This window comes from Anabrus simplex, chromosome 2 (assembly GCF_040414725.1).
Source record: "Anabrus simplex isolate iqAnaSimp1 chromosome 2, ASM4041472v1, whole genome shotgun sequence".
NCBI classification, from domain to species: Eukaryota; Metazoa; Arthropoda; class Insecta; order Orthoptera; family Tettigoniidae; genus Anabrus; species Anabrus simplex.
In genome coordinates, this window is record NC_090266.1 from 1,213,469,762 (window position 1) to 1,213,479,651 (window position 9,890).

The 9,890-nt window shown below is 42.0% G+C and overlaps 1 protein-coding gene across 3 annotated transcripts in view; it reads right to left on the reverse strand.

Annotated features, from left to right (window-relative positions):
- Positions 1 to 1,363, reverse strand: part of LRR (Leucine-rich repeat) — an 808,120-nt gene extending 806,757 nt beyond the window's left edge. For all 3 annotated transcript variants that reach the window (XM_067142208.2, XM_067142207.2, XM_067142206.2), the window contains exon 1: positions 1,102 to 1,363. In XM_067142208.2, coding sequence (XP_066998309.2) covers positions 1,102 to 1,138 — 37 coding nt within the window. In that variant the 5' untranslated portion in view covers positions 1,139 to 1,363. The remainder of the gene's footprint in view (positions 1 to 1,101) is intronic.
- Positions 1,364 to 9,890: the final 8,527 nt, after the last annotated feature.

Here is a 9,890-nt window from a genome sequence, read left to right on the forward strand (position 1 = left end):
ACCTAGCATTTGCTTGAAGTGAAAACAGAAATCCGTCTTCAGGTCGTCAACAGAGGGGTTCAAATCCACAATTATGCGGCCCGTATCATGCAACCAACTTGATTGCTAAGGTCAGCAGAGGGTTAGATAGTAAGTTTATTCATCTAAAAATTGTTGTAGGAGAGTATTTCCAATGAAATCCAAAAGAGTGTAAAACAGAGTTATTCCCAAAATCTTATGAGTCAGTTTGCATGAAACATTATAAATGGGTGAGAGCAGAACAAAGCAGACTATGAAAGACATACTACTAACCAATAAAGGTCAGCTTGTTAATTCAAACCACCATTCATTTGACAAAAGTAAATGAAGCAATTCTAATATCTAGCTTTTTTGTGTGTGTGAAATCTGCACAACTCCAGGAACATATCTCTATAAACAACATAACATTACAAACGCAAATCTAACATGAAAATAACATTATTGGTTTTAAGACCCACTATCTAGTTTTACAGTTTTCAGAGACGCCAACAAGACGGAATTTTGTCCGGAAGGAATTATTTAACGTACCAGTAAATCTAGCACAAGGATGGCGTATTTAAGCACCTTTACATACCACCGGGCTGAGCCGGGATCGAACCCAACGGCTTGAACTCAGAAGGCCAGCACTCAATCCATTTCAGTTACTCAGCACGGTGTATCTCAAGGGAATCATGATGTTTCAGATAACACAATTCTTTCCAACATAAGCCTAGCCGAAGACATACAAATCATGAACTCAACTGGCCTAGTAAAGGAAGTAAGATACGATATCATCCAATAATAATAGCAAGAACATTCCTCCTCACACACGCCTATCAAGCACAGTCCACGGTTAACATAACCTATAATCAAGAACTGGACAAGTAATTAGCAATAACCCACAAGCTCTCGGGATATTAGCCAGAATTTCCAGGCAGAAGTTATAAATGCGTAATGAAACGGAGAAAGAAAAACATAATATCCAGTAATCAAAATGAATTACAAAAGTTACAGGAATATAATCAAGCTCAAGGAGATGGGTGTAGCACAAAAGGCATCAGCTGAACAACACAAAAACAGAAACCGTACAATGATTCTACATACCATTCAAATCTTTCGTAAGTTGTGATCTCGTGGACATCGTACCAACAAGTAAAAGAACGACATAAAGATTACGTCTACGTTCGTCACACGCTAAAATTCAACATTTCTTCTCTCCTACGTATAACTACAAGGTACATAACAAATATTACACACAAAACCCTATTTCATCTCATTTCACCCCTCTACACCAACCCAACATTTTTTGTTGTTGTTGTTTTCGGAAAAGTGATGGGCTCAAAACCCAACATAACCACTGACAGCCGTTCCTGATTACAGTGACAGTGACTATATATGTACAGTGTGGCCAACGATTTACAACATCAAGAGCCATGCGATTACGCCATGCTGTTATGCTTATGGTTGCAGAAACAGATCGAGAAAGGGTTTTAAACTGAAATTGGTCAATAATTGATTGTTTTCAGCTCAGAATTTAGCACGTTAAAAGACGTTCCCAGCAACGAGTGGAGTTGTCTCATTGCATTATAATGGTAACAATAATAACAAAATGGGTTAGTAATTTTATTGAGGCAAAGGCAGTAAATATTCGCCGTATCGAAAACCTGTAGGGCCTACATAACGAAAGTTGTTTAGCATATAATTCCCTATCTTTTACGTTTCGTGCATTTTACCGTGTAAGGAAAAATAACATACATTTTCACGATTACCGTATATTATTTTTCACAAATTTTCAAATGTCCCCGAAAACATCTGTTTTATCTGAAACAAAAGTTACCTACATGAAAGTTCTCTCCCGATCATTTACTGTAATTCTCATTCACTTTCACCGTATGAGATATTATGCCTCCCGTGCGAACCATGTGGGTGGGGAGGCTTGAGTGTCCCAATGAAGCAGATAGCCGAGTCGCAGGTGCAACCATATCGGCTGAGTATCTGTTGAGAGATCAGACTAAGGAATGGTTCATCGAATGGGAAGTAGCAGCCGTTCGGAAGTTGCAGGGGCGGCAGTCTGGATGACTGACTGATTTGTTGTTGTTTGAGTCATCAGTTCATAGACTGGTTTGGTGCAGGTCGCCATGCCACCCCTCCTGTGCTAACCTATTCATTTCTACGTAACTACTGCATCCTACATCTGCTCTAATCTGCTTGTCGTATTCATACCTTGGTCTACCCCTACCGTTTTTACCACCTACACTTCCTTCAAAAACCAACTGCACAAGTCATGGGTGTCTTAAGATGTGTCCTAGAATTCTATCCCTTCTTCTTGTCAAATTTAGCCAAATCGATCTCCTCTCACCAATTCGATTCAGTATCTCTTCATTCGCGATTCGATCTATCCAACTCACCTTCAGCATTCTTCTGTAACACCACATTTCAAAAGCTTCTATTCTTTTTCTTTCTGAGCTAGTTATCGTGCATGTTCCTCCTCCTTACAATGCCACTCTCCACTCGAAAATGTTCAAAAACATCTTTCTAATTCCTATATCAATGTTTGAAGTGAGCAAATTTCTTTTCTTAAGAAAGCTCTGCCTTGCTTGTGCTAGTCTGCATTTTATGTCCTCCTTACTTCTGCCATCGTTAGTTATTTTAATCCCCAAGTAACAATATTCATCTACTTCCTTTAAGACTTCATTTCCTAATCTAATATTTCCTGCATCACCTGCCTTCGTTCGACTGCACTCCATTACTTTTGTTTTGGACTTATTTATTTTCATCTTGTACTCCTTACCCAAGACTTCGTCCATACCATTCAGCAGCTACTCGACATCTTCTGCAGTCTCAGATAAAATAACAATATAATCGACAAATCTCAAGGTTTTGATTTCCTCTCCTTGAATTGTGATTCCTTTTCCAAATTCCCCTTTGATTTTCTTTACTGCCTGTTCTATGTATACATTGAAAAGGACGAGGGACAAACTACAACCTTGCCTCACGCCTTTCTGGATTGCTGCTTCTTTTTCATAGCCCTCGATTCTTATCACTGGAGACTGATTTTTATACAGATTGTAGATAATTCTTCGTTCTCGGTATGTGATCCCAATCAGCTTCGGAATCGTAAATACCTTGGCCCAATCAACATTATCGAATTCCTTTTCTAAATCTATGAATGCCATGTACGTGGGCTGTCGTTCTTGATTCGATCCTCTAAGATCAGCCGTAAAGTCAGGCGTGAGATACTAAACTAATGGTGCGGTAGTTTTCACACCTGTCAGCACCGGCTTTCTTTGGAATACGTATAACAACATTCTGCCAAAAATCGGATGGGACTTCTCCTGTCTCATACATCTTGCACACTAAATAAACTAGCCTTGCCATGCTGTTTTATCCTAAGGCAGTCAGTAATTCAGAGGGAATATCATCAATTCTAGGTGCCTTGTTCCCATTTAGATCTCTCACAGCTCTGTCAAACTCTGACCTCATAATTGGGTCTCCCATTTCATCAGCATCAACGGACTTTTCTTGTTCCAGAACCAAATTATCTACATCTTTACCTTCATACAACTGTTGGATATGTTCTTGCCCTCTTTCTGCTTTTTCTTCTTTCCCTAGAAGTGGCTTCCCATCTGAGCTCTTAATATTCATACACCTAGATTTCCTTTCTCCAAAGGTTTCCTTGATTTCCCTGTATGCAGCAAATACCTTTCCCAGGACCATACAACATTCGACATCCTTGCACTTCTCCTTCAGCCATTCTTCCTTGGCTACCTTGCACTTTCTATTCACTTGATTCTTTAATCGCCTGTATTCCTTTCTCCCCTCTTCATTTCTAGCATTCTTGTATTTTCGTCGTTCATCAATCAGGTCTAGTATCTCCTGAATTATCCACTGATTCTTAGCTGATCTTTCCTTCCTTCCTAACATCTCTTCAGCAGCCCTACTGCCTTCACTTTTCATGACTATTCCCTCTTCCTGTATTGTGTTTCCTTCAGCCTTTTCGTTTAGCCCTTGTGCAACACGTTCCTTGAAACAATCCCTCACACTCTTTTCTTTCAACTTGTCTAGATCCCATCTTTTTGCATTCTTTCCTTTCTTCAATTTCTTCAACTTCAGATGGCATTTCATGACCAACAAGTTGTGGTCAGAGTCCACGTCTGCTCCTGGGAAAGTTTTGCAAACCAACACCTGGTTTCTGAATCTCTGCCTAATCATAATGAAGTTTATTTGATACCTTCCAGTGTCCCCAGGTCTCGTCCACGTATAAAGCCGTCGTTTGTGGTGTTTGAACCAAGTATTGGCAAGGACTAAATTATGATCAGTGCAGAATTCGACCAGCCGAGTTCCTCTTTCGTTCCTTTGGCCCAATCCAAATTCTCCTAATGTATTACCTTCTCTTCCTTGGCCTACCACTGCCTTCCAGTCTCCCAGTAAAATTAGATTCTCGTCACCTTTTACATATTGTATTAAATCTTCTATCTCTTCACGTATTCTTTCGATTTCCTCATCATCCGCTGAAATAGTAGGCATATAGACCTGCACTATTGTTGTGGGCATTGGTTTGGTGTCTATCTTGACGACAATAATTCTATCACTATGCTGGTCGTAGTAGCTTACCCGCTGCCCTATTTTCTTATTCATTATTAAACCAACTCCTGTATTTTCCCTGTTTGATTTCGTGTTGATAATTCGGTAGTCGCCTGACGAAAAATCCTGTTCTTCCTGCCAACGTACTTCACTTATATCAACTACATCTAACTTTAGTCTATCCATCTCCATTTTCAGATTCTCTAATCTACCACAACGATTCAAACTTCTAACATTCCACGCTCCGACTCGCAGAATGTCAGTATCCATCTTCCTGATGATCGCCCCCTCTCGTGTAGTGCCCACCCGGAGATCCGAATGGGGGACTAGTTTACCTCCGGAATATTTTACCCGCAAGGAAGCCATCATTCATACAGAGAGAGCTGCATGTCCTCGGGAGTTAGTTACGGCTGTAGTCTCCCGTTGCTTTCAGCCGTGTAGCAGTATCAACACAGCTAAGCCATGTTGAGTATTATTACAAGGCCATATCAGTCAATCATCCAGACCGCCGCCCTTGCAACTACCGGGTAAAATATTCCGGAGGTAAACCAGTCCCCCATTCGGAACACCGAGCGGAGACTACATGAGAGGGGGCGATCATCAGGAAGATGAATACTGACATTCTGCGAGTCGGAGCGATAAATGTCATAAGTTGAATCGCTGTGGTAGATTAGAGAACCTGAAAAGGGAGATGGATAGACTAAATTCAAATATAGTTGGTATAAGTGAAGTACGTTGGCAGGAAGAACAGGATTCTTTGTCAGGCGACTACCGAATTATCAACACAGAATCAAACAGAGGAAATGCAGGAGTTGGTTTAATAATGATTAAGAAAATATGGCAACGGGTAAGGTACTGCGACCAGCATATTGAAAGAATTATTGTCGTCAAGATAGACACTAAACCAATGCCCACCACAATAGTGCAAGTCTATATGCCTACTAGCTCAGCGGTTGATGAGAAAATCGAAAGAACATATGAAGAGACTCTGGCAGGGCTACAGAAAGTAGGAAATCGGTGGCTACTCAACAAACATCTGCCCCACCGGAACAAGTGTCGGATCATCTCAGACAACTTCAACCGTTCTTTATGAGTAATGCAGTGTTTGAACCTTCTCAACATCCAGTGCCGCCTCCCATTATGTTGCCCCTTTTAAGCAGCTTGCCCCACACCTTAGCCATATTGCTTAGGGCATTTCCAAATTTTAGTCGAATATGAAGACCATGCCTTAGTATTTGCTCTCTCTCACTCTCAAATACTGCAAATAACTTACCCCTATTCGGTAGGTGTCCTCTCGGACAAAATAGTGAAAGCAATAGCCGATAGATATTCGATAGAGGATTTCCATGCCCATCTACTGGCTAATTTTATTCCAGCTAGAGCATTGTCATCCTTAATCCAGAAGTACTACTTCAGAGTACAGAGGTTGGACGAGAACCTTGCCGACTTTATCCAAGATATAAAGTTTTATACTAGGGTACTCGCTCTTCATTTTCCAGAAGATCAAATAGTAGAAACCATGGTAGAGGGAAACTCTCCACCCTATAGGTCATACCTATGTTTCACCGCTCGACTCCAAACTTTCTTGGAACTCGAGGCAATGGCAGTGTCAGCCGAAAGGGTGAGGTACGCTGACACTTTAAGAGTCGCCAGGGAGCCCCCTCCGTCATCTAACAGTTCTCGGGCACAACATCGCCGAACCTTTCCCATACGCAAGTGTTTTACGTGTGGATCAACGGAACACCTTAGAAATAAATGCCCCTTGATAAAATCTAGTAGATCTAAGAATTGAGCAGGTTCGTCCCAAAGTTGTTTCAAGTGGGAGTCATTTTCCCATCTAGCCAAGCGTTGTACTTCACTTAACAGCACACCGTCTTGTTCAACTTCTGGTGATCCCTCCACTATCCCAGGCGATAGGAAGTGACAAGTATCATCGGTTGAGTCACAATGTTCTCATTCCAGAGGCTCAGTCCCTGTTAGATTAGGCAACGAATCTTTCAAGGAAGTGACTTCCTCTAATTTATGATTTGAAGGCCCTAGGGAACGCCTTAAAATTGCTCCCGGAACTCCTGGATTTGTGCTGTATCTTAAAAAAGGAAGGCAATAACGAAACATTCGCGCTATTATTTCCGAGAAGTGGCATCTTAAATTAAACGCTTGCTGTAAATTTTCGGACCATTGCTTGTTTTCTATTAAATGTGTTTCGGCAAACTCGTCACCGTTATAAATTTTAGGCTTCATCCTTGCGAAAGTTCGTATTTCATAATTCACTTCGAAAATTAAGTTATTTGTAGCTAAACAATTGTCTTGCAGCGTAATATTGTGGGCCGATTTTATGTCTCATTCGAGTCTGGTGCTCGACCTTCAGAGCAAGTCGTGCCATTCGAGTTTGCTATTAAATGCAATATTCCTCTTTTGAAGTGTAATTCTGTGTCATTTGCATCGATTTCGCCTACCCAGAGTGAGATGTCGTTAGATCTTAGGCATCTACCTTGGGACCGGGCTGAGAGTATTCAATAGTTTTGTCAGTCTTTTCCTGACCTATTTTCAGATACCCTTGGCGTCACTGACCTTATTGAGTACAAGATTGAACTGTCCGATTCTATCACAGTTAGGTTTCCTCCTTATAGGTTATCTCCTCCTAAAATGAAGGCTCATAAAGAAATCGTCGATCAGATGTTGAAGGATGGTATTATTCGACCTTCCAAGTCGGCGTATTCACCGCCCATTTTTCTAATACCGAAACCCCAAGATTGTTTTAGGCTTGTGATTTATTACAGTGCTTTGAACCGTAAGTTTATGTTACAATCTGTGCCCCTTCCTGATCTTCACTCTCGTTTTTCTTGGTTTTGCAAGGCTAAGTTCTTTACCATCTTAGATCTCAACCAGGCATGTCATCAGGTACCTCTGGCAGAAGAATTAAAACACCTGATGGCTTTCGCCACTGATTAGAATTTGTATGAATACAACCGCGTGCCTTTCGTGCTCACCACGGGCGTGGCTGTCCTTACTAGACTGCTGGATAGGGTCTTCTCCGACATCAAGCTTGAATACCTTTATCATTATCTCGATGATGCCGTTTCGTTTTCACAGACCTTCTAAGAGCACTTATATCACCTGAAGGAAGTCCTCAATTGACTTCGTAAGGCTGGGTTGACTGTCAAATTATCTAAGGTAGCCTTAACTACGCCAATAAAGACATTTCTACAGACCATTCCAGAACGTAGGCTGTTCGCGACTTCAAGCCTCCCGAGGACATTAAGGTAATCGCTAGGTTCATAGGCAAGGTGAATTTCTTCAGGAAATTTATTCCTAACTTCGCAAATAGGGCGTCAAATTCGAATGGGGACCATCGCAGCAAGCTCCGTTTGAAGATGTTATATTAGCTCCTTGTAACTACCCAGTATTAGCCATGCCTGATTTCTCTAAGAAATTCATAGTCCAAACTGATGCCTCTTCATCTGCGGTTGCTATTGTCCTTCTTCAGGAAACGAAATTCGGAGGGCGGCCTATCGCCTATGCGTCTAGGACTTTATCGGCTTAAGAAGCCAAGAACTCCATCTATGAATTAGAATGTTTGGCATTTTGGCATTCCTGTCTGTCCTGAAAAAATTCAGCCTCTATCAGGAGCATGTCAAATTTTAATTAGAGACAGAAAATCAAGCTTTAAGTTGGGTCTTAGCTAAGCCTCGTCGTATTGGACGAATCGCCCATTGGGCTATTAGAATTTCTGCCTTTCAATTTGACGTACGACACATTAGAGGATCAGGAAATGTAGTCGCAGATGGCCTAAGTCGCATGTTTTCTAATGACGATGATGTTGAAACCAGTGAACCGGAAGATAGTTCTTCTCTTCCCTCGCCCATACCTTCTAGTATTAAGGCTGTTTTGACTGATGTCCCTATGTTATTTCGTGCTATCGAGTAATAACAACGAGAAGATCCGGTGCTTCTGGGGAACATGTTGTCCCTTATGTGTTGAGGAACGGTGTTTTGTGTTGCCCTTCGAGGTAAGATCAGAAGATAAAAGTAGTTGTTCCAGCTATGCTTGTACCTATGATCTTCAAATACTATCATGAGACACCATTAGGGGGGCATTTATTCATCTTCAAAACAAGAGAAAAAATCACAGGGATGTTTATATGGAAGAGCATGGACGGCGAAATCAGAGAAATGGTTAAAGCATGAAAATCTTGCATGCTAACTAAGTCCACATTTTCGACTAAACTGGGACTATTGTCATCACATCAGGCATCTCGCCCCATGGAGCGTTTGTTCATAGACTACGTCGGATACTTTTTCAATCAAGGGGGAACGGGAATAAATCTCTTCTTGTATGTGTAGATGGCTTTACTAGATTTTAATGGTTATTTCCGACTAAGCTGGCTACCGCTCAGTCTACCATAGTAGTATAATTGGACAGTTCTGCGGCCACCACCCCCACCGGCTCCCAGAGGCCTCCTCCACCACCAACACAGCCAGAGGCCTCCCAGAGGCCTCCTCCACCACCACCACAGCCAGAGGCCTCCCAGAGGTCTCCTCCACCACCCGCGGGAAATTTGAATTTGTAAACAAAGCCACGTGCTTTTTGACAGCTGTCATCGACAACAACACATCGCTAACCTCACTGCTGCCATCTTGACGGGCCTAAACCTCAGTGGTACCAACTTAACCTAACTAGCGCGAGGTAAACAAAGCCACGTGTTTTTTGAAGCCACGTGCTTTTTGACAGACAACAACGCATCGCTAACCTCAGTACTGCCATCTTGACGGGCCTAAACCTCAGTAGTACCAACTTAACATCACACGCGCGAGATAAACAAAGCCACGTGCTTTTTGACAGCTATCATCCGCCATCTTTAAACTACAGAGCACTGTGCTGCCCTCCTTATCGCAGTAGCTGTAAATTCGTCACCTGTCATCCGCAGTGCTACCATCTTGGCAGGCCTAAACCTTAGTGCTACCAACTTAACCTCACTAGCGTGAGATAAACAAATCCACGTGCTTTTTTGACAGCTGTCATCCGCCATCTTTAATCTATAGAGCACAGTGCTGCCCTCTTTAGCTACTTACCTTTGAAATGTGGTGGCGGATAATTTGAAAAATGCTTTTTGACAGCAGCCATCTTTGAGCACCGTGCTGCCCTCTTTAGCTAGATACCTTTGAAATGTGGTGGCAGGCAATTCCACATGACAGCAGCCATCTTTAATCAAGAGAGCACCATGCTGCCCTCTATGTGGTGGCGGCAATTTGAAAAATTCTACGTGCTCTTGTTTGGAAACAAACTCACGCGCTTTTTGACAGCCGTCA